The sequence below is a fragment of the Triticum urartu genome, chromosome 3, assembly GCF_003073215.2.
Source record: "Triticum urartu cultivar G1812 chromosome 3, Tu2.1, whole genome shotgun sequence".
In the NCBI taxonomy this organism is placed as follows: Eukaryota; Viridiplantae; Streptophyta; class Magnoliopsida; order Poales; family Poaceae; genus Triticum; species Triticum urartu.
The window spans coordinates 707,191,964-707,217,025 of record NC_053024.1 but is presented as its reverse complement, the minus strand read 5'-3'; the positions used below and the strand labels follow the sequence as shown (position 1 = coordinate 707,217,025).

At 44.7% G+C, this 25,062-nt stretch overlaps 3 protein-coding genes and 1 non-coding gene across 7 annotated transcripts; 2 read left to right on the top strand and 2 right to left on the bottom strand.

The window, feature by feature from the left end:
- Positions 1 to 26: 26 nt before the first annotated feature.
- LOC125546080 (CST complex subunit STN1-like) lies at positions 27 to 1,893 on the bottom strand. Its single transcript, XM_048710215.1, has 2 exons — positions 1,764 to 1,893; positions 27 to 652 (listed from the first exon to the last, which is right to left on the bottom strand). Exon 2 carries the CDS (start codon positions 643 to 645, stop codon positions 175 to 177), a length of 471 nt encoding a protein of 156 aa, XP_048566172.1. The 5' UTR covers positions 646 to 652; positions 1,764 to 1,893; the 3' UTR covers positions 27 to 174.
- A 167-nt stretch (positions 1,894 to 2,060) lies between these two features.
- Positions 2,061 to 5,845, top strand: LOC125546078 (F-box protein At5g49610-like). Its single transcript, XM_048710211.1, has one exon. The coding sequence runs from the start codon at positions 2,137 to 2,139 to the stop codon at positions 3,304 to 3,306; it is 1,170 nt and encodes a 389-aa protein (XP_048566168.1). The 5' UTR covers positions 2,061 to 2,136; the 3' UTR covers positions 3,307 to 5,845.
- A 1,489-nt stretch (positions 5,846 to 7,334) lies between these two features.
- Positions 7,335 to 7,499, top strand: LOC125549777. Its single transcript, XR_007301497.1, has one exon. It is a non-coding gene; the product is annotated as a U1 spliceosomal RNA (small nuclear RNA).
- Positions 7,500 to 8,048: 549 nt separating this feature from the next.
- LOC125546079 (CST complex subunit STN1-like) lies at positions 8,049 to 10,654 on the bottom strand. Of its 4 annotated transcripts, none has more exons than XR_007300427.1 (4): positions 10,371 to 10,654; positions 9,115 to 9,635; positions 8,741 to 8,965; positions 8,049 to 8,661 (listed from the first exon to the last, which is right to left on the bottom strand). XR_007300427.1 is itself a non-coding variant. In XM_048710213.1 (3 exons), the coding sequence occupies exon 2, from the start codon at positions 9,626 to 9,628 to the stop codon at positions 9,158 to 9,160; it is 471 nt and encodes a 156-aa protein (XP_048566170.1). In that variant the 5' UTR covers positions 9,629 to 9,635; positions 10,371 to 10,654; the 3' UTR covers positions 8,049 to 8,661; positions 9,115 to 9,157. The 4 variants fall into 4 exon arrangements, 2 of the variants coding, with proteins under 2 accessions (XP_048566170.1, XP_048566169.1); XR_007300426.1 differs by having other exon boundaries at positions 9,054 to 9,635; positions 10,371 to 10,653; XM_048710213.1 differs by lacking the exon at positions 8,741 to 8,965.
- Between the last annotated feature and the right edge of the window lie 14,408 nt (positions 10,655 to 25,062).

The window sequence follows — 25,062 nt, the reverse complement described above, 5'->3', positions numbered from 1 at the left end:
CTGATGCTTAAATGAAGTAAATCAAATGCAGTCAACCAAAAATGGCATTTAATTAACGGTGTTTGTCGTACAGACACTGGATCGGTTAGAAGAAGTTGGTTCAACAGTAACCACAGAAACAAACACCATACAATTTGGTATCATTACAGAGCATGAGATCCTCCGAGGCACACCTCAAGCAGAAGGTAGTGGTAAATCATAACATTCTTTGGCCATGTGAATACACTGCAACCAATGTAGGACCTCCATATTAGGGTCCTCCTCTAGAACTACGTCTCTAGCAGCAATCTGAATTGCGCCACGGTACATGACAATCCTCCCACGAACCCTCAACAGGGTGCCCAGGCGTACCACCTCCGACATTTTCGATGCCATCTCTCCAGTTGGATCAGAATCGGACGAACTGTTTGCATTCAGGTATTGGTGGTTCAGCCACAGGACACATGGTACACAGCCAGTGCCATCATCAACCAGGAAGCGGAGAAACTTCTCCCTGCGGTCACGTGAAACAACGACCCCAACAACCTCGGCACGAGCAACTGTACGGCCTGAGCGAACAAAGGAAGGCAGCGATGTATGTCGGGGGGTTAGCGTGAGGAGATCGGCAGCCAGAAGCTTGACGTGCACAAGATGAAGGGAGTCCATGCTGAGTCTGCATACAAACCATGAGGCAATGAAGTTCAGAGAAGAGATGTAACTAGAGCTGCACATTGTTACCATACATGATGAAAAGTTAAGCAAAAGAGCTATATATCGCGCTATTCGTCACCCTGGGTGAGGAATAGTTATTCTTCACCCCCTCTCTATTTTTATATCAACGCACCGTATTTTTACGTTTCGTAAATTTGGTCTTATTTCATACATAAAGAGAACGTAAGAAAACATGTACTCGCCGTAAAAATATATTTTATGTTACGTAAAATTACGAAATGTAAAAACATAGTTTAAAACATACATAAAATGTGATTTTTCTGGTCTTATAACCTATATTTTTTGTTTTTTATACCAAATTTTACATATTAAATCAATATGCATGTAAATATTTATATTCTAAACGTAATTTATTTAGGAAGCGATCGTAAGACTACCTCGGGTGAAGAATAACTTATTCTATACCCTGGGTGATGAATAGTAACACTATATATATATAATTGGCGGAGCCAGGATTTATATATAAAATTGGCGGAGCCAGGATTCAAGCAAGCCGGACTGAAAGTTTAGCGCTTATAACAAACCAGAAAATTATATCAAGAGGTCAATTGCACAGCTATGGTAGAACTAGAAATCGAGATTTAACGATCCAAAAAATGGATAATCATGGCCGAAATTACAAATAATAGTACAAGACTACATTTTCCAGACTGAGTTGAACACCAGGTTTCAGATTCTGTAGTTAATTGGTTGGTCTCAGAGTCTGCAGCAAACAACAGCGGTGCTCCTGTCTCCAGTCGCACCGCGAGAAGCAGATCACCGCGGGGAGCAAACATTGAATCAGTACAACATTCACCTTGAAGCAGATCACCGCGGGGAGCAGATCACCGCGGGAAGCAGCTCTGCGTGTAGCAGCCGCAGGCTAATCTAACTGAAGGCCACAAGCTAGTCTAACAGTACAACATTGAATCAGCGCATACACTTAACATCTCTCCGACAAGCATAGATTTCAGAAGACTGAATCAATGTATAAACTCAAGACGCACTTGTTCTTCAATTTTTACAGTGGACAAAAAAAATGCAGTACACGAATTCGAATGAATAACATTCACCTTGCTCTTGCTCTGGATTTCAATTGATGCCCTTCAATGAAGGGATGCCCGAGGACGACTGAACGAGCCGACCGTGTCTAGTGGCGGCGGCGCCGCTCCGCCCGGCCGTGCCGTTCGCGGTAGGGTTCAGAGCTGAGGGTTGGCGCTTCGCTGGGCGTACTACTGGGCCGAGTGTCTGGGCCTGTGGAAGGCTTCAGCCCAGGCCCAGGTTTGGCCCAGGCCGTTTAGGCCCAGTTCAATCTTTTTTTTTGCGGGTGAGGCCCAGTTCAATCCACGAGACGAGAGGCAAAACCTACCTCAACGCCGCCGCCGTCACTCCCTGCCACAAGCAGTCCACCACTCAGTTCACTCCTCTTGCTTGCCGCCGGCGACCATGGTGGATGCCGCAAGAGTGACAGCGCCGCCTCCCGACGGCAGCCTCCCGGACGAGATCACCATCTGGGAGATCCTCGTCCGGCTGCCCCCCAAATCGCTCCTCCGCTGCCGCGCCGTCTGCCGCGCCTGGCGCAGCGCCACCTCCACCCGCCGCTTCCTCCTAGCCCACAACGCCCTCCAGCCCACCCTCCCCCTCCTCTACGGCTACAACTTCGTCGGCGACGAGGTCGAGTCCCTCGACATCATCCCCTTCCACCAGCGGGCAGGCGCCGGCGAGCTCCAGCTCCGGCCCGTCGCGCGGCTTGCGCAAGACTCCGACTTCCACCATCTGGAGGCCTGTTGCGACGGCCTCCTCGTCCTCTCCTTCCGCAACACCAGCGTCCGTGACTGGCGCTTCGCCGTCTGCAACCCCGCGACTCGTCAGTACGCTCCCCTCCCGTTGGCTTATGGCTCCGGCGTCGAGTACTCGCTCTTGGGGATGTACCCACACACCCCCACCGGCGACTACCGACTGTTGATGTTCCGGGACTCGGTATCGATGCATCATCAACTGGTACCTGACGCCGCTCAAGACGGCTCCTACATCTTCACGTTAGGCTCCGGCCAGCCACCGAGGCACATAGGGTTCCTCGAAGCGGAGGTGCTGACATTCACCTTTGGGTCTCTCCTGTTTCGTGGTAGCCTGCATTGGCGCCCACCAGGCAACATGATAATGGTGTTCGACACCACGACTGAGTTGTTCTGGCAGATGCGCGCTCCGGCTGTTCCTCCTGGCCATGCTAAGTTGTTTCAGATGGATGAAATGCTTGGCATGTCCGGCTTTAATGATGCAGCGACAACCATTGATATCTGGGTGGCGCAGGACTACGAGAGCGAGGTCTGGGCCTGCAAATACCGGGTAGACTTCTCAGTTGCAGAGCTCACTCTGCGGTTTGGAAAGTTTGACGAAAGTTCTTGGGTGGTGGTCATGCCTTCGGATGGTGATGTGTTCCTACTGGTCAATTTTGGTGAGTGGCTACTTCAGCTTGACATTGGTGGCAAGTTGGTCGCTACTTTCCATCGCAGAGGCCTCGGTCCTGCAAATCTTCGTCTCAAGCAAACTCTTGTTCAACACACCTTCTTTCCAATACTAGAGGGTTATGTTACCAACTCTCCGCCTTTCATCTGACAGATGTTATGTCAAGTGCTGATTCTATCTAGCCCAACTGTCAGTATCCTCATGAGTTGCAGTGTGTGTGAATTCGGCCCACTATGAGCCAGCTAGTTTCATGTTGATGCATAGACAAGTTATGATCAACAAGCTTGACTGTTTCATGGTTATGTTTATGTTTCTCTGAATATTCTTCTGGGCTGAAGTGGCTGCCGTGAGTCTTAATGCTAAAATTGCAAGTCTCTGTTTACTTTATATTTCTATGTTTATATTTCTCTGATCATTTAACTGAAGAATTAACTTCTCATTGTATTTCTGTTTTTATGTTTTGTTTTAGCTGACAATGAAATGAGGCAAATTATCCTGTTTCAATTAGCCAATTTTTCAGTGAAATGTTCTATTGCGGTTCATTTTTATTCATGATTCAATTGCATTTGGTTAAGTACTGAGATATACTGTTTTAATTCTGCCTTCATGTTGTATCATTATTCATTTGGAGTTATATTTATCACTTCACTTTATCTGTAGCCATTTTAAGGAATCAATGATTCGTGTGATGTTTGATATCAACATAAGCTCGAGAAATAGAACCTTTATTTATAAGTAGTAGAAAGGTTATCATGGTCAGGCTCAGTTTCTAGATTGTGCTCCACTTTAAATTCTGTAAGTGTCAGCCATGTTCTTTTGTCCTGTGATTGGCGCAATGCGTATGAATTGGGTCAACTATGAGCCGGCTAGTTTCTTTTTATGTGCTGACTGTTTCATGGTTGCATGCAATTTATGCTTGTGTGAAAATTGTGAACATCCTTTTGGGCTGAAGTGGTTAGCATGTTGATTCTAAAAATCATGAAGCTGTTTTGGCCAGCTTTTGAAATGGCTGCCATTGTTCTGTCTCGTGTCTCTGTTTTCCTTTGAACTGAAGAATTGACTTGGTTTTTAATCGAGATTTTCTTCTTTCACTGTTTCTTAAAGGTCATCTAGTGGTTTCATCTACTAAAAATTTAGCCAATATACACTTGTTTCCTGTTTCCATGTTTTGTTGTAGCGAATGATCAGCTGCTATACCAAGTTTGAGCCCGCGGGCTTCTCTGTCGATGCATATAAAGCTGTGATCAGGAATCTCTTGTAAGAAGTCTTGGTTTAAACAGAAAAGTTGGCTGATGATACCAATCTGTGGTAATGCTAAGTTTGATTGATCAAGGTATTGCCAAAAAGTCATTGCAATGTTGCTTGTGCTGTGAATAGTACTTGTCAGAATAATTTGGTTGGTAGGAACATACATGGTCTAGTCTTTCCTGAAATGGCCTTGCTCTCACATTATCATGCATGTTCTAATATTGGGAGAAAAGTAAATTTGGTGGGTGGATCCAACCAGGATTGCTATCATGGATTCATGGGTGCTCTTATTTCATATCTTAGGTATCATGTGAATCATGGATAAGGTGAAGAGTTGGTGTTCACAGTTACTTGTTTGCTGATCTGTGCTTATTTGAGTATTTGACAAAAGTAAATCTCCTTCCAGTTTGTTTATTCTTAGATCATTACTAGTTTAGACTTGATGCACATTTAAGTCAACAAAATTCAAAGAAAAATTAAGGTTTGACAGTTGCAAAATCCTTTATAAAATGCGGGATTTCTAGCTGTTAATTAATTCATCACTAAAAGAAATATATGTATTTCACATACAGTAGAAAGTTTATGAGCAATGCATTTCTTGTCTTTTATCTTTTCCTATTTGCTCTGTGATCACTATCAGTAATACATTTAACACTGGTCTACCCGAGAACATCCACTTTATTGTTTTCTTCAGCCAACAAGACTCATCATACACTGCTGTTGTTGCTGACCAGGCACCCTGTGCATTCTAGTTGTGTTTCTTTGTTCCTGCATGAAGCAAGAAGAAACAGGTGATGGGGAACAAGAAAAAATGTTAGAAGTTGCTCGCTGGAACCTACCTTGCAGCCGATACGTTCAAAATTCGGACTGCATGACGACGAATGTATAACAACAGCAAGATCCCACTAGCCCCGAGCAAGCATATCTTCAAATCTAAGGAATGCATCTTGACTCCTTGACCATGGATCGCCTATTTTTTGAGCGACTTGCGTGTAAATAGGTATGTAGTCAATATTGACCTGTGGCTCCGACGACGGTCACCAGGGAGATGATGCCTCTGGGAGCAATACAACAGTAATCTGACAAGCAGAATTCAGGCAGAGTTGGTGACCACTCTGTGATTAAAGTCTGGGATAGGACTGTCATTGTCTCTGACCAACACCAGGAAGCACTTCTGCTGGCGGCACGCGCACACTCGGCATAGGCCGATTTATTGAACTGAAGATTTGACTTTGCCTTTTATCCAGGTCTTCTTTTTATTCTTGACTGATTATCTGGTTTTGTTCTTGCTGATGATTAAATGTGGCAGATTATCCCCTCAATTCGGTCACTTGCTAGTTTCACCTGATTGTAAGAAGTGCTTGGAGGACTACCCGTTACATTGAATGGAATGATTGCATTATAGTCCACTTTTTTCAGTAAAATGTTTTGTTGCAATTCATTCCATTAGTCCGGTGCTGAAATGATCTGTCGTAATTCCTTCTTTCTGTTGCATTGTTTGGAATTGTGTCTCACTTTAGCTGCTAAGCATTTTATAGAATTAATGGTTCATACTATGTTCGATTTTAGCATAAGCTGAAGAAAAGATTGTCATGGTCAGCCTCTGGTCCCATTTTTTTTGTTCCTGTTGAGGCACCGGAACTGCCAGCCATGTTCATTTTTCTCCCCGAGTGATGAAATGTCATGTCGAGTATCATTGGTCGAAAGCAGATTATCGCAAGCAGGATCACACCATGATTTTTGTGGCAATACAATTGTAGAAATAAGTGAAAAAACACGCTGGTCATTTGTTACTGGATGTAATTGCCCAGCTCCTCACATCACTTGCAGGCTACCCAGAGTCAGTTATCTGTTGCATGCATGCGTGAGATAAATGTACATATTGGCAACAAAATATTTTGATTGTGTGGTTACAGTTTACACTATCAATGCAATATATAAGTTTGACATCCTGATTGGTATATTCCAGTATGTTTGATCGATCTGAAACATGTGAAAAGTCTTTTCAGCTTAAACTTCCATTGATTCAAAGGTGGCTGTTGAAGGAACTGACAAATCAAGTGGTTAGGAATACGTCGAATTGTTTTTGTGCACCATACAGAGCTTCTCTAGCTGTCAATGTTACTTCCATAAAAGGCTCCAGTGTCATGAGTTCTGACGCTGCAGAATGAGCTGAGAATAAATTGTATTACCTCGGGTGTATATACTGTAGATTGCATGGCAAGCCAGTTATTCTCAATTCTGCTTGATTAATAAGTGGGTATCCGGTTAGCTGAAAGTCTGTAGCCCAAGGCTGAATTTGCAGATGCTGGGCTTCTATTTCTGTTTTTAAAAGTGTGCCTAGTGATTGGTACAGCGAGTGTGATGACGTTAATCTGGACGGGGTCTATGGGTGATCAATAAGGCTCATGGCCTGCCTCCTCTCCCAGAGCGACAATAAAAAAGAGAGTTCTGGAGCCGTTCCCTGTGGGATTTGTAAAACTTAATGTTGATGCATCTTTTGATCATGATCAGCTTAGGGGCATTATTGGGGCGGTCCTCAGGGATCATAAAGGTAAATTCATTGCAGGGGAATGAGAAAATAGACTGGTGCGCAGATGTTCTGACAGCTGAAGCTCTGGCTCTTAGATTCGGGTTGTCTCTTGCGCAAAGGGTGGGATGCCATCATCTTGTCATTTAATTCTGACAATATGGAGGTTATCAACACTGAAGAGCGGAGGATGTTTTGCGGGAGCGGCGGCATCGGTTTTTGACGACTACTATCATTTGGCATGCGCTTTTACTATTTCTAGATTCGAAAATTGTAATAGAGAAGCAAATAAGGTAGCTCATGAACTGATTGGGTTCGCTAGAATTTCATTGAATTTTGAAACCTTCGAATGAAATTGTAACCCTACTCATTGGTGATGTATTTATTATATCTATTGAATAAAGTTTGGGGGGGGGGGGGGGGGGTTGATTAAAAAAAAGGCTCATGGCCTACATCAATGGTTCACATTGCACATAGTGAGCACGTTGATCTACCATTACCCCTTTGTGGGAGAGTGGACGTCATAATTTGTGTTATAAGGGGTACGCGTCCTCGCCGCCCCCGCCAAATTATAAAACTAAACTTTTTGTTGAATCTTCTAGTTATGAAATTCAGTTGTGTTTCACTTTGAATTATCCTTGGTACAAACTTTGTTTTGAATTCAACTGAAGCCAGTTAGTGTTATGTTAATGAAAGAAAACTTAGTGCCAGGATTCAAGACCGGTTTTCCAATCAACTTTTTTGCCTGAGATATAAGATTGGTTAATCAGATTATTGTTGTCTTGGTATTAAGATTTTGTTTACCCAGTCCCTGAAATTGTCGCCTGCCAGGGATATAAGATTTGGTTTGATGCTTATGCCCAAAAGAACACACAACCAAAATAAAGATTTGTGATGGAAAATATGAAATAATGGCATCATGCTTCGCAGATCGCGTGATAGCGTGAGCCGGCATATTACAGGCTCAATTACATGAATAATAAAGGAAACTCAAACAAACTTCAACGCTAACAACTTGATGTCATGGATAACAGCACTAGTAGCCGTACCGATTAGCTTCAGAATACCGTCAGCAAGAGTAACCGGATAAAACATATCAGGCAGCCACAACATCAGCATCCAGAAACACATCCAACCTTTCTTCTGTATCTCTTATAAGGGAAAATCTTTGTTACTTCCGTCTTTTTTTTACCATAAAATAAATATTCCGTACTCGTCACGACATAGAAACTGTAATAGTCCAGAGTCCAGACTTCACAGTGGAACCCCAGAGGAAAATACAAATACAAAACAAGAATTTCTTTAAGGCATACCATGCCACATCAAAGGAGAACTCCAGTGCGTGTGATTGCAGTGGCAGATAAATCCTTTAGCAAATTGTTGGGACAACTGAGAAACGGTGCACGGGCGAAACTCACTTCGAGACCCTACCGTCTCTCTACTACTGTAAGAGTCTCCGTATCCACAGAGTCCTAGCCATAGTCTGCTCTCTTTGCTACCTTATTTCTCCCAGAAAAATACAGCGGCTTATCAGGCGTTGCAAGTGGTGTGCTTCTACTCTCCAAGGTTGTTAAAACCGTTGACATGGGTGGTCTCGCATCCGAGTCATCCTGAACACACAAGAGCCCGACATGAATGCAACACAAAACTTCTTCATCCGAGCAGCTCCCTGAAACAGATGGATCCACAAGATCTTTTGCCAGCCCTTCCCTCCATAGACTCCATGCCTGAATAAATCGAATCAAAAAAATTTAAGTCATGTGGTCAAGGCATTCCGGACATTGCCATGGTAAATCATAATCTTACATATATTATAAGGTTGGGGAACTCATTGATGTTCTGGGTTGAGCTAATCCTTAGACCACTTACAGTTTCCAAGAGCAATACTCCAAAGCTATAGACATCAGACTTAACAGAAAAGAGGCCTTCCATTGCATATTCCGGAGACATATAACCGCTGGATAAATCATATCATCAGCAAGACTTGCATGTTTCGAGTTGAGTTTAACCATGTATGCCTTTAATGAATAACTGCACGCAAGATAGTAATCCTACTTAAATGAAGTAAATCAAATGCAGTCGAGCAAAAAAGGCATTTGATTAACGATGTTTGCCGTACACACGCTGGATCGCGTTAGAAGAAGTTGGCTCAACAGTAACCACAGAAAGAAACACCGTACAATTTGGGATCATTATAGAGCATGAGATCCTCCGAGGCACAACTCAAGCAGAAGGTAGTGGCAAATCATAACATTCCTTGGCCATGTGAACGCACTGCAACCAATGTAGAACCTCCACATTAGGGTCCTCCTCTAGAACCACGTCTCTAGCAGCAATCTGAATTGCACCACGGTACATGACAATCCTCCCACGAACCCTCAACAGGGTGCCCAGGCGTACCACCTCCGACATTTTCAATGCCATCTCTCCAGTTGGATCAGAATCGGATGAACTGTTTGCATTCAGGTACCGGTGGTTCAACCACAGGACACACGGTATACAGCCAGTGCCATCATCAACCAGGAAGCGGAGAAACTTCTCCCTGCGGTCACGTGAAACAACGATCCCGACAACCTCGGCACGAGCAACTGTACGGCCACAGCGAACAAAGGAAGCCGGCGATGTATGTCGGGGGGTGAGCGTGAGAAGGTCGGCAGCCAGAAGCTTGACGTGCACAAGATGAAGGGAGTCCATGCTGAGTCTGCATACAACCCATGAGGCAATGAAGTTCAGAAAAGAGATCTAACTAGAACTTCACATTTTTATCATATAATGTTATATATATTATTGGCGGAGCCAGGATTCAAGCAAGCCAGGCTAAATGTTCATCGCTTATAACTAACCAGAAAAGTATCCCATGTCATGGCATAAACAACTATAGCTCAATTGCACAGCTATGGTAGAATTGGAAATCGACATTTAACGATCCAACAAAATAGATAAACATGAGCAAAATTAGAAAATAATAGTACAAGATAATATTATCCGTACTGAGTTGAAAAAGAGGCTTCAGATTCTGTAGTTAATTGGTTGGTTTCAGATTCTGCAGCAAACCACGGTGGTGCCCCTGTCTTCAGTCCGTGGCCGCTGCATAGCGAGAAGCAGATCAGCGCGGGGAGCAAACCACCGCGCATTTTTTCAAGGAAACCACACACATCTAACATCTAACAAACGGGATAAACTGTTGACTTGAATTCATCGATGTCGAGAACAGGGATACATATAGCTCTGGTTGTAGGCTTTTAGCAGTTAGATAACCAGACGTGTACTGAATCCTGCTAGAGGATAAGAGTAAGTCACAAAATAACTGAAGGTGACAAGCTAATGTAACAACAGTACACCACTGAATCAATGTATATATATCCTTCAGTTTTTTCAGTGGGCAGAACAAAATCAAAATGTTTGCAATACACGAATTCAAATGAATAAAATTCACCTTGCCCTTGCTCTGGAGCTCGATTGACGCACGGTCTTGAGGAAGTGGACAGCCTGAGCCCTGAGGATTGAGGATTCACGGGCTCCGCCGAGCGGCCGACACGGTCTTGAGGTCGGGGCCCGGAGGAGTGAGCACCCGAAGGTATGGAGTTGCGGAAGACGGTGCCTGGTGGCGGCGCCGGATAGCCGGCGAGGATACGCTCCGGCCGGCCGCGCGCCGCACCGTTGGCGGTAGGGTTCAGAGCTGCAGGCCGGCGCTGTGCTGGGAGCAGAAGCCAGAAGACGGCGTCCTGGGCTGGCCTCGGCTGCATCGGTGGGCCAGTCTTTGGACCAGTTGAATTGGCAAGGAGGAAGCCCAAGTTCAAGTTTGGCCCAGGTGGGGAAAGGGAGGACGAGCTCCTTTTTTTTAGAAGAAGTCCGGGAGCGGGGTGAGCTGGATTCGAACTGGGGACCTTACCCTTCACATAGCAGTGCACTATGCCATCGAACGACCTGTGCTCACTAACTTCGTTTGCTTTCTTTCATTCTTTCTCCACCTCGCAAAGCCCCCGGTGTGGGAAGCTTACCAAACCATTTTTTTCCTTTCTTCTCTTTTTCTGTAACGGTTTTTTTCGCCTTTTTTCTTTCCTTTTTTTTTGATAAATGTGTGACTTTTCTAAAAAAGAAATGAAAGAAAACTTTTTTTTCAAAAATGCATTAACTTTTTTCAAATTTGGAAAAAAAATCATTGTTTTTCTAAAAAAAGTTCATCAAATCTGTAAAAAAGTTCATCAAAATTGGAAAATAGTTCATCAAATCTGAGAAAAATTTATCATAATTAATAAGTTCATCGAATCTAAGGAAAGTTCATCGAAATTGAGAAAATTTCATCAAAGTTAGAAAAAGTTCATTGAATCCAAAAAAATGTTTATCGATTTTGAAAATAGTTCATAAGATAAAGAAAAAATATTCATGAATTTTAAAAAATTACACAAAAATTAAAAAACTTTATTGAATTTCAAAATAAGTTCATCGATTTGAAGAAAAAGTTCACGTATTTGCAAGACAATTCATTGACCCAGGAAGAAGAAAAAAGAAAAAATAGAAAAGGAAAACAAAAAGAAAGTTAAAAAAGGGAGAAACGGAAAAGAAAGAATAAAAGGAAGGAAATTTTCTAATTAACCAGATCCGGCTGGTTGGCGTAGTGGTTACACTAGTCTGTGTCGAAGAGGGAGGTCGTTGGTTTGAATCGCCACCAGCGCGTGCAATTTTTGCGGATTAAAACACACGGAAGAAGAAAAACTATATGACCCGGCCTAGCACCATGTTTGCAAAAATACAAACTAACGGGCGCCTGCACCAAATAGGATTCGCCGTAAGTCCACCTGTTCCTAAAAAAGAGATAAGTTCACCCGTGGTCAGCAATTTGGAGCCCAAACTGGTTGGAAAAAACTCAAAAGGAAAAAAGCAAAGCTATTTAACAAATTCTGCCCCTTCCTATTCAAAATAATAGCCGCAGTTCTGAACTAACCTTAGATCAAAACTGCGAGACTTATTATAGATAAGAGGGAGTAACTTTTTTCACAAAAAACATGTGTAATCTAACTACGTGCATATTTGTATGGACAAATGACTTTTGTATTGCCCTGCGCAAAAACAGATATATAGTGTTCTAGAGATTCTATTTTTGAAGCATGTTAAAGCATTGATTTTGTTTTTCTCGAACATACCACTATGAATTTCGCTTGTTGATCAAAATGTGCATGCGGTTAGACACATTTTACCTGTGGAAAAGGATTTTTTTTATTCTTTGCCAAGCAGATGGGAGAGCTTTCGTTCAACTTTGAATACCCCCGAATTGCTTTCTCCCAACCTCTATCACTCTGTGGCCACTCTGCATGTTGGTCGTCATGTTTGGCTTGATACTCTCATATCATATGTATGCCTTTGAACATTATTCCTACATAAAGTTTGACTACAAAAATTGCATCCTCCCTTAACATATTTTTTACTACAATAAAACACCTAGTTAGGTGCAATTAACCTACTATACAACTGAACTGGCCTTTTTATCTTCCCTAATCATGCTTAGTCAACCGGTTTAGGACCTGGTTCATTCGGCACTTCTCCCGTTTTGCTATCTACCCATGATACCTTCCTCTGTCTCGCCCTTCTCCTCATGCAGCCAGAGACAGCGGCAACAATGGCAGTGCTACCTTGAAGATCTGGGTTTGAAACTATTCCCAAGTTTATCCAGAAATGACGTAAACTTAGTTGACTCCTACTCGAATCTTCCCCATCTTTTTGATTTTCGAAGGAATCCACAATTGGTGTAAACCTAGGTGGCTCCCACTCGTATATTCCCCATTCTTTCGATTTTTGAAGGAATACGCACTAGCTCCACCTTAACCCCAAGTTCTAGGGTTCGTCTAGTGCCGCTGGGAAATAGTCAAATTGGCCATGGGGATGAGGTTGGATTCGTTGAAATGTTTGCAATGTCAATAGGTACTATTGCACTATTTTGCCGTTGTCAAAAGGTATTATTGCACTATTTTGCCGGTGTCAAGAGGTACTATTGCATTTCCTTCCCATGTTTGGGGTGCGGGTTCAGCCGAGTCTGAACCTACATGCACCCAAACGGGATTTTCCATTGCGGCACCTGACGCGGCATGGAGGGGCGAACGGATATGTGCTTTTTTCGCATGATTGACAGACATAATTTTGTAGAAACGATCTCCAAATATCTCTGTCATTGTTGTCCTTAGCCTAAACAAGCATCTCGCTCTACCCTTCTTCTCTTTGTGGCCGGTTTACCTACTTACCTAGTGACTTTTTTTTTGAACTTCGGCAACATTTGTTAAACAATAATCATCTATGTTATAAGAGAGGGGATCAAGGAGTCAGGAGGATGATCACGCCACTCCATAGAAAGTTTTCCTTTGTAACTAGCTCGGGCAGGATCAGAGGAGGCTTACTTTTCTCGCTCTGGCCGGTTGACACCTAGCGCTGGCCTAGCATATCATCACAATACACTTCATAAATTCGTTACCGACACGTATTAATAGGCAATAAAAAGTTAAACGTGATTGATGGAATGAGGGTGACCGGCCGGGCCAAGGCGTGCACGCAGCGCCAAGCTGCTGCATGCACACAGATGCATGTGCAAAATGATCAACGACGACTCGAGTAGGTGTAAGAAAAAGACACGTACGTACTACCGATCATGCATGTGAGCAGACGACCGGGTGTTGTAAGATTCAGCTAGCTCATCACTATCATCATATCTTACTTAAATTCGATCTCATCCACCAATTTAAGTACTTTAACACTGTCAACGGAGTATTATTGTGGATGCATGGGGCATGAGCTTACTATACTCACATGCATAGGCGGCTAGACTTTGTCCACGAAAGATTTCAAGAACTAAATAATGGCCATTGATGTATGTACGTACCCAACTAGTTGTTGACGAAAAGTCCAGCAAGTTTCCAATTTTGTATAGTACTTCCTCCGTCCTAAAATAAATGACTCAACTTTGTACTAGCTTTAGTACAAAGTTAGTACAAACTTGAGTCACTTATTTTGGGACGGAGAGAATACTATATAAATGAAAATTTGGCACGATAGCAGCCTCTGTCATCGACTCATCATCGTTATGGAAAATTTGGAACGATAATATGCTAGGATGAGCAGGCTGAGGTGACACCTAATCGAGGATCAACAAAAAGTCAGTGCTCTAGAAATGCTATTTTTAAAAGCATGCTAGAGCATCGATTGTTTTTCCCGCACAGACCACTATGAATGTCGTTCGTCGATGAGAATGTGCACGCTGTTAGACACATGTTACCTGTCAAGAACATTTAGAAATCGTCAAAACGTTTTGGTATTCTTTTTCTGAATTTTTTTTCAACCAGATTAGGTGAGCCCGGGCTCAACTTTAAATATACGCCCCAAAGCTACTACTTTCACCCAACCTTTCTCACTCCGGAGCCTCTCTGGATGTTAGTCGTCATGTCTAGCTTAGTACACATGATCTCATATGTATGTATTTGAACATTATTCCTTAATAAAAGTCCCATGTTCCACTAAGAAAATGCATCCCCTCTAAATTATTTTTTTACTAAAATAAAACACCTATTTTGGTACAACTAACCTCCTAATACAATTGAACCATTGATTTATCTCGCCTAATCATGCTTTGTCAACCGGTTTAGGCCCTATTTCATTCGGCACTTCTCTTGTTTCACGGTCTCCCCATGACGCTATCCTCCGTCTCGTCCCTCTCCTGATATTGCGAGAGAAGGCGAGACCCACTCGTTCTCCCCCATATTCTTTATTTTTTAAGGGATAATTACAACTACAGTACCTGTACTATCTGGCACGTAACAAGATGGTCCTGGCACTTCGTTAGTTGCTCCAGCACTTCGTTAGCTTTTGCATCCTCGTTGATCAAATCATCGTCACCATCATTGAGGTCATAGTCACTATCAATTATTTCTGGAGCATAATCTGAGTCTTCGCTATCAGTTTCGCTACATAACTCCTCGTCTACCTCCGTTGTACCTCTTCTACTCCTCTTGCTTGTCCCTTCTACATTTATCCTGCTCTTCATAGGACTGATCACATCAGGTGCTTGTGTACATGGATTTGCTAACACGTCATCACATCCTCCTCCACCAGAAGCAACATCATGAACAAGATACAACATCAGGTATTTGTGCCCTTCTCTAACTAGCTTGTTAATGCATTTTGTGTCATTATTGCTTGCAATCAACCTGAGCCCATCTTCATTCACTTGCATCCCAGGCAGCAACAAATAGATTTGAATTCTTCCTGCAGTCTCATAACCCACCTTCTCTACTAATTCATAAAACATCTTCATACAAGCAACACTACTGTCACAGTAATCATAGCAGACCTTGCGACCATTGAAATATGACAGATTACCACCAGTGCCCATGAAAGATCCACCATGGATGAACTCAATTGTACATAAATTAGTGCCTGCATCTGTTAAACCAACAAAAAGTTCAAATTTTAGCCATTGGACATCGAACCCTAATCATATGTGTAAACCCAAAGCAAATGTGTGCCTAAATCTCCTAAATTGTATCGCAGAACGCACCAAAACGACTTAGTAAATGACAATCGAGGTAGTAACATGCCCAATGCAGCCATGGTGATCCAATCTTCTTACCATACTTGGGTACAGGGGCACCGTTGTGCCGCCGTATAGGATCACATGCCGCCATTCACGGCGGACGACGTGTCGTCACCGCCGTGCGAGCTCCCACCGGTACGAACGCCTCTCGTCGCCTAGATGTTGCCGATCACCTGCGCCGCCATACGTCGCCGTCGCCTGGAGGATGAGATGAAGACGAAAGGAGCAGTTGGGCTCAATCTGGACGCACTCACGTAGGCAGGGGCCGATTTACAAATTAAGAATCAGTGCGGTCGACCAGCCCGCATGATGACGTGGGGCTCGTCGAACCTGGTTCGTACCTTGATACGTACGGGGGGACTGTTTTGGAGCGTATCTGCGTATATGAGGACCGTACTGGAGCAACTCACGAGTGCCAGGACCTTCTTGTTACGTGCCAGATAGTACAGGTACTGTAGTTGTAATTATCTCTTTTTTAAGGAATCTGCATGACCTCCTCCTTTACCCCAATTTATAGGGTTCATCCGGTGCCACCGGCAAAGAGTGCAAAGGATCCACATTGGCCCTAGGGGCGAGGTCGGGTTTGTCGAGTGTGATGCCAAAGCCAAGACGTACCTATTTGCACTACGTGGCCACAATCGGATGGGATTGCATTTCCTTCCTTGCTTGCTTTACTCTTCCGGGCAAAGGGGGTATCTAGCTCGCACTAGGCCCATGTCTATAGCACTCGCGGTCAATGACTTGTATGAGAACATTTTGGTTGCAAACTAAACTTGGCATGCGGATTCGTCCAGTCCAAATTCCTTTTTCGGTTTTTGCACTTGTTGGTTGTGTGCATCTAGTTAGGCTGGTCACAATAAGGAGGAATTTAGGAGTAACATCACACACTTCAATATAACTTTGCTTATGTGTCACATATTTAATGAAGAGAGAGGTGCTTGTGGTAACTAGCTAAGTTACCGGAACATCACACACTCCAAAAAATAATGAGTCTATAACCTAATAAATACATTGTTGCATGACACTATATAGATGTTCCTACCCACTGTGGAGGTAGTAACATAGTCTAGAGAAGTGTGTAAGTTACTAGACTATGTTCTTGCCCATTGTGACCAGCCTTATGCAGAGGCCGGGCGTTCTACGATGCGATTGTATCAACTCAATATTTCAATTCAATGAAATTCCCTTTATCGAAAAAAAATGTGGGTTCGTCCAGTCCAAATTCCTTGCACCAGAGCGTGATTTGCCATAGTGGCAGCTAAAGTCACACAAGGGGCGAAGTGGGAGGGACTTCCTGCAAGATTAACAACCATAATTTTATTCTATTTTTGAAACGGACAGCCATAATTTGGTAGAAACGACCTCCAAATCTCTTTGTCTTTGTAGCCCTCGTAAGAAGCCTCTCGCTCTATACCCTTCTCTTTGTGGCCGGCCTACCTAGTGACTTCTTTTCTAAGATTGGCCTACACCTAGCGACTTGATGTAACCAGTTGCAACAATATTGCATTTGCGTGCACGACCCAAATGCTGCAACCAGATTTACTTTGCACTGCTTGGATTTGGACGCCCTCTGATCGTGATGTAAGTCATATCCAACGGGCAGGATCAGAGGAGGCTTATTTTCCCCGCTCTAGCCGGCTGACACCGCGCTCGCCTAGCATATCATCACAAAATGCAGTCCATATATAAATTCGTCAGCGACACGTATTAATAGGCAATAAAAGATAAACGTGATTGAGGGAATGAGGGTGACCGGCCGGGCCAAGGCGTGTACGCAGCGCCAAGCTGCTGCATGCACACAGATGCATGTGTGAAATGATCAACGACTAGGTACACACTAGTAGAGTTGCACGTGCAATGCACGTCTTGATACATAAAATTTAGCTAGGGGTGTTTCAGGCAACAAAAAACAGAATCTTTCATCACAATTGAGGACATTGGTCACAAAGTGCACCGGATCACTTAGGTAATATCTTTTGTTCAATCAATGATTTATCTTATTTTTTATGTTTAAGTCCATATCTTTATTCCATAGACCAAACAAGTGCCTATAATGTCTGACACAAAAACCATGGATCTGAAATGAAGACTTGTACATCTATGGGCTGCTTTATTCCTCTCTCGCTTTGTGAAAAGAAGCTCCAAACACCGGAACAAAGACTTGTAGGCCTGCAATTCATGAATTAGCTGAGCACCCATTGATAGCTCCTCCTAACTATCCAGCCAAAGATGAACAACTGACTGGCAATAGGTCTCAATCACCACTCTATGATAGTCTCTTTCTTGGGTCAACAACATGGCATCTTCGCATGCCAGGAGCTCCAATGGTAAATAGACCTATTATGTTATCATGCCTTTTGCAGGCGGCTGCTTGAAATCTTCCATTATGGTCACACACAATCAGTCCGCACCAGAAAATCAAGAGCACCATCACTGTTTATTTTCATCATGCTTTCGATGGACACCACTTCGCTTGCTCTTCACTGGCAACACTCTTGCCAGGGAATTAGAAAGCGCGCACACTCTTATGAAAGCTCCATGAAATGCACTGTTTGCACTGAATTGCATCATGTGTACTTATTCCGACTGCTCCATATTGCCCACAGGACGGAAACCGAAATAGGAGCATCTTTCTTACTAACAATAGCATGCTCAGTACATCAGCCAACCATGTCATTGGACATAGCCTGCGAAATATAAGATATAAAATGTCAACGGTTGTATTACAGAATAGCTTTGCATGATGGAAACTAACCACAACAAGGTACATATTATTCTATTCATGAGCAGACATAGGGCATATACTAAGTTCTTGATGTGTCTCATTTTCAGTTCACTGAAACTTGGTAAAATATTTTGTAACAACGAAACTTGGTAAAATATTTTGTAACACCGGCCACTCAACGGTACATTCCACTTATTCTCTGCACCTGAAAGTACCCTCTCCTGCATCTCACCTTCTACCTTTCTCTGTATTAGGGCTTAGTATATGCAGAGCGAACTGTGAAATATCCCGAATGGTTCCATGCCTAATCTTCCATGCCCAAGACCAGAAGCCATCTGCATAATTATGGGGTCTTGGCATTCAGAAGAATGTGTACACATCTGTCGGCATGAACACCTCCTTAATTAAATCCTTGTTCCATTGCCCCAAATCAGCATCAATTAAACTTGAAACCAAGTGTACCCGTGTAGCTGCTATTCTCCCCCTCGGTTGCATTGAATTTTGCTTTAGAAATCCATTTGGTTTGCTATATTGAGTTCGACCATTTCCAACCCTACAAATCAAACCCAACTTTAGCAAACATCTCTTCCATTCACAATAGCACACCAAGTTTGCGATGCACTTCGAGGACAGGTTGCCAATTTCAGACTTTTTTGCTGCACGAGAACAATTTACTTTCACACCACCCCTGTATTTTAGATTTAGCTCAAATAACCAACCTACTATGAAAGAACCTCCCACTCTATTTGCAATTCAATCCTCACCTCAATTGAATTTGATATGTACTGTTGAGGCTGAAAAACACCGAACTCTTCATTTTAGTACCACTCTAGCCAGAGCAAGGCTGTAAGCGGATGGAATTCAATCTATGCGCACTCCACCTATCAGCTTTCACAAAAGATTTGGCAATCGTCAGCAAATAAAAGCAAGAAATCATGGTGCTCTTAGACTCACACCAATGCCACCATCAACCGAACCAGCATTGTAACTTTTTAAGATCGGTATTAGCATTGAAAAGAGATCGTCAAAAGAGGGTGATAGATATGTTAACAATCTCCAATTCCAATGCTATATTGTTACAATTGCTTGGGAAAATGTGCCTTTACCACCACTGTATATGGTACGACATTAAATTTTCAAATGTGAATGTGAACTCAGTGAGAATACACTACCACTCAATAGTACGTCTGACTGTGTTAGGATTATTTACCTGATATGCGCCACTAAACTCCGCTGGGTTCTACACGAACCTACAGAATTAGCCATTTTAATCAGTATGTTGGAACAAATTCACAAAAATTACAGTCAGAATATATCACTGAAAGACTTCTATAGATTTTCCAAAAATTCAATTGAGATATCACATCATGTTTGGAAGTACATGTTAATTTTACTGCATTTAAAAACTTTACAATTTTTGTTTACCTTATAATCTTATATGGAGGTAGCGGAACCTAACCTTCTGCAGCTCCTAGAATATACACACATGGATTAATCGAAACACACACACGTCTAAGTCTTCTTTGATCCGCAACACCCAGGCAAGATCTCTTCCCGAGAAACGATAACCTATAAAATGTATAATCACCAAAGCCAGAGAATCTAATCTCCAGTAGTTCCAGAGTTTACTCAAACAAGAGATATTAACGGTTTTTCATACACACATATAGTCGTAAGTTCAGTTTTGGTGGCCTAATCTTGGAGCATTTAACTGTGTGATTGCATGCTAACTCAAAAGATACTATCAGAAAAGGCAATCATAATATGTTTTCTTTTCAATCAGGAAAGAGAAGGCTGGGATCATGAATTCGTAAATGGAAGAACCTCCATTGCACACTCTCTGTAAATCCTAGTGTGACTGAGCAGATCAAAATTAGAGATTATTCAGAATGGCTGACACATGCCAAGTAATTATGCATTACAGCCTTAGTTCCATAGTTACAAGAAAAAGGCGCAAGGATATCTTGTCGAGCAACCGAACGCCATGGGTAGAATGCACTATCCCGCAATTAACACTGGAAAGCGCGATAACAAATAGCAATTAAACACATGGACATTCTTCGAGTTGTATTCTCTTCTCAACCTTGCAAATTTAAATGGTATCTAGGTTATTATATCTCCTACTCCCTCCGTTCCGAATTACTTGTCTTAGATTTGTCTAGATACGGAGGTATCTAGCACTAAAATGAGTCTAGATACATCCGTATCTAGACAAATCCAAGACAAGCAATTCAGAACAAAGGGAGTAGATGCAAGTCTTTACAATATCCTCAAACTTGTTTTTTAACTGAAAAAAACATTGACGAAGCACCTCTAGAAAACATCTGACTGACATGTGCTTACAAAAATTAAAGCTTGAGATGGAGCAGAATAGAAGCAACCCATTTCCTATATGAAGAGCATGTGTGATTATTGGCCCTCAGGCCCAAATATATTTTTATTTATTGCGGGGGAGGCTCAAAATAACTGGTTGATTTGCCAAGTGCACATGAACTAACTAAATTACAATTATTTGTCTAACAGAACACATCATAAATTCAGGAAGTTGAAACCATTCTAATAGGCTTGGATTTAAGCCATCTACCTGCAAGGATCACCAGATTCCGTGCTTATTAAGTGTAGCATTGCAGACATCATTAGATCTCATATCAGAAAGATGATCGTCATGCTATAATAAGGTACACTAAAAAGGATGCTTCTTCAGACCACTGTCAAAAAGCAACTGAAATCAAGTGCAGAGAAATACATCAATTGGATTGGCGGCCACTTACTTCCAAGATGTACGTACGCTGCCCCAGTGGAGAAGCACAACGCGACTGTAAGGTACTTGTGCCCAGCAGCGAGACTCTCCGGCGGTCGGGACTGGATAAGCTGCAGAGGAACGATAGGCGGAGGCGCGCGACGACGGGGAGAGGACGGTGGCGTGGCCGAGTATCTAGTCGTCTTCTTCGATGAGAATACGCGAGCGGACGGGTGGGGCGCACGACGATGGGGTGAGTCGGCTGTCGTGGTTCTAACTCTGACAGTGAGGTAGGGGGTATGTATGGAGAGGCTAGATCTCAGCTATGGAGAAGTTGTAAATACACCAGGATGTACGAGTTCAGGCCCTTCGCGGAGGAAGTAACAGCCCTACGTCTCGGTGCCCGGAGGCGGTCGACTGGATTATGTGTGTATGAATTACAGGGGTGCCAACCCTTGCTACTGAGGAGGGGGTGGCTTATATAGAGTTCGCCAGACCCCTCCGGTCCTCAGTAATGCAGGGTTAAAATACATTAAGACTGGGCGTTACTGGTAACGTCCCTATTAAAGTGCTATGATGACCATAAAGACTACTTAATGGCCGACCGTTTGCTTGCGGAGTGACTTTAGATCTCCTGGTAGTCGAGTGGTAGCTTCCTGGTCGAGTGTCTTGAATCCGTCGAGTGGGATACCTTCAAGTCGATTGAAAGGTGACTTCTTCCAGGGATGTCCTTGGGTAGGGCTCTTAGGACAGGTCCATGCCCCTACCCTAGGTACATAGCTTCATCATTAGCCCCCGAATGGATCGAGGTTCGAGTGGGGAAGGAGTTGGGGGCCCTTCCGACTGGTTCTTAGTGTTATGCGAATGCCTTGTACTGGATCAATCGTCACGGATGACGTTGTCAACTTCTTTCGGTCACCTTGATCCATTCTTGGTCTCTCGTCGAGTGAATTTCCTTACTTGTGGAATACCGAGTGCCGGCACGAGCGGGCTCTTCAGTTTGATGAGTCGTTCTGCAGCCCGCGGATTTTGCGGGATTCGAATTTCGGGAAGCGAGCGGGACGGGGGCGGCCGAAGTAATCGGATGGGATAGGATGGAAGCTCCTCGATCTCCACGCCACCTTTTTCGCCACGTACCGCACGCGCGCCTATTGCGGGATTTGACGGGATCGCCCGGGCCTACCGGTCAGCCACTCGGAAGCGGCTCCTTATAAGTTGCCGGCTCGGGGCTCCCCAACAGTGTGCTCTCGCCTTTCCTTCTCCCTCCGCAAGGTCCTCTGCCACCTCCGCTCTCACCCTAGCGCCGTAGGTCCGTTCGAGCCTCGCCAGCGACGATGGTGAAGGACAAGACGTCGGCTTTGGAGCGCGCGAAGAAGGCGGCGGCGCAGGGGAAGGGGAAGAAGTCCGCTTGGGGCGGATCTTCCTCGAGGACTGCTCTGCCTAGGGATTGGATCCAGGGCGACTGGATGCCCTCGGTGATTCGGCAGGAAGATCTTGATGACATGGTCGAGGGGGGAGTCATTCCCCATGAAGTCGCGCGTCTCCCGGGGGGAGAAGTCGAACCCCAACCTCGTGACGGTGAGTGCGTCCTCCTCACCACCCATATCGATCACGGATTTTCTCTACCTCCTCATCCTTTTTTCCGGAGCTTTTTGAACTTCTTCGGAGCGCAGCTCCACCATTTCACTCCCAATTCCATCGTGTATCTTGCGGCTTTCGTTTCCTTGTGCGAAAGTTTCTTGGGTTGCCGCCCTCATTGGGGACTCTTTAAACACATCTTCACCTGCCGTTCCCAATCGGTAAAGAAAGCCAAGTCGAGTGACGAGCGGACGCAAATGATCCAGCTATGCGGGGGCCTGGCGATCCAGATGAGGGGTAAAAGTTCTTCTCCGTCTATCACTTTTCCCGAGTCGGTCCGCGGTTGGCAGTCGACCTGGTTTTATTGCCAATACCAGGTGACCCCAGGGCAGTCGACTGGTCTTCCCCCTTTCTCTCTGGACCGAGCCCAAAAGCCTGCCTCTCTGAAAGTGCTGCCGGAGGAGAAGGCGCAAGTCAAGGTGCTGGTTGGTCGAGTGGTTCAGCTTGTCCGAGAGGGCGTAACCGGCATGGACTTGCTGGAGGTCTTCCTTCGGAGGCGCATCCAACCGCTTCAGACTCGTGACCACCCTATGTGGCTGTACTCGGGTCTCGACGACACCACTCGGGTTCACCCAGAGGAGGTCACCGACGAGATGCTGGAAGGGTGGCTGTCGAGCATCACAGGGAACAAAGACAACCCCCGAGGAGCCAGGAGGGTTTCCTCGCTTGACAGTTCATACGACGTGGACCAGGTCTGACCTTGTGTTCCCAACTGAGATCTTGCTTTCTTCATTTGCTCTCTTTGAATCAGTCGACCGACTTTCGGCTTGTCTGCTATTCTCCAGGCAACTACAGAGATGTACTCGACACCCAACGGAGCACAGGGGCAGGCCGAGGAAGGGGAGGCGAGCGGAGGCGAAAGCGGAGACGAACAGGGGGAGTGGGAGTCTGGCGGCGAAGGAGAGGGAGACGACGACGACGTCGACTCCGGCGAAGAGGAGGAGGAGGAGGAAGCTGAACCTCCCCACTCGGAAAGGCGATCCAAGCTTACACACGACCCTGCGCGGGAACGTGGTAAGGCGACTGCTCCCGTTGGGCAGTCGTCGAAGCGCCCTCGGACCTCTTCTCCAGCGCCGACTGAAAAAGCCCCCAAGCACCCCCGCGCGGCGCCGTCCAAGCCACCCAAGTCTCTGCCCAAGATGAGGATGACTGTCCCCACCATTTCTGGGTAATGATGGAACTTGTGCTCCTTTGTCGACCGTGGACGGATCCTTGGTCGATTCACTGAGCCGACTGACGGTCTTTCAAAATTTGCAGTGCTGCTACTTCTGAGATCTCTGCCAAGGACGATGATCAAGAGATGGAAGATGCTGTTACTTCCAACCCTGGTATGATTACTGATGTTCTGCCTTGAATCGACTGACGATTTCTTATAACCCTGGTCGATTGAATTTTTCTCGTAGCTCCTCCTCATGTTATTAACCTTCCTGACGACGAAGACGAAGCGCCGCTGAGAGTGAGGCGGAACAGGAAAGCGTCGGCTGGCGAGACTCCACAATCCACTCTGGTGCCTGAGGCCGTAGCTCGAGACGGTGGCGACACCACCCGGGCTTCTGACTTTCGCCAATCCTCTGACGAGTGTGCGGCCCTCGACGTTGACCGTAAATCCGCCTTCGCTCTTCGCCACACACCACGTCCCTGAGGACCAAGTGGGTGCAGCTAAGGAAGCTATACGCCAGGCAGGCATCATGATGGAGCAGGTCAAGGTGGTTTGAGATGCCAGCCAAGCGGCTTATGACGCGAGTTCAACTCTTCAGAGTAACGTCCAGGTCAGTCGATTCACTGCTTGTTCTGTTAGGGTATGCTGTCTGGAGAATCTCTTTTCCGAAGATCTTTTAAATCTGTACACCCACTGGGTGTTTCTGTTAAGTCTTTCGGTCGAGTGGGGGCACGCTGAGTGCACCCACTGGGTGTAGTCCCCGAGACTACGGTGGACTGCTGGCAGTCGACTGTAGTCTTTATATTGCGTTGCTGTAGTTTTACTCCTTCATTCGGTCTGGCCAGGCCATGTCGAATGAAACTGTATCTGGTCGACTGCGGGCAGTCGATTTTTTTTTCAAAACCAGTGGGGGCACGCTGAGTGCACCCACTGGGTGTAGTCCCCGAGACTACTGTTGAATGTTTTTGATTCAGTTGTAGTCTTAGAAACGTCATCATTGTCTCTTGGTTACTCGGAAGCAACTTATCTTGGACCTGTCGACTGACTTTTGCAGAAATCATGTGAACTTGTGGCTCTCTACACTGAGTTGGAGAACAAACAGATCCAGCTCGACCTTGACTTGAAGCTCGCTCAATAGAACCTGCAGAAGGCGCGAGACGAAGCAAAAGGTATGGCTGGCGAGGTTTCTCATTCTTGACGAGTGACTTCCCTTTCTTGCCCATTCTTGATGTTGAGTTCACTCAACGTTCTGTAGATGAACTGGAGGAAGCTCTGAAGAAGAAGGATCAAG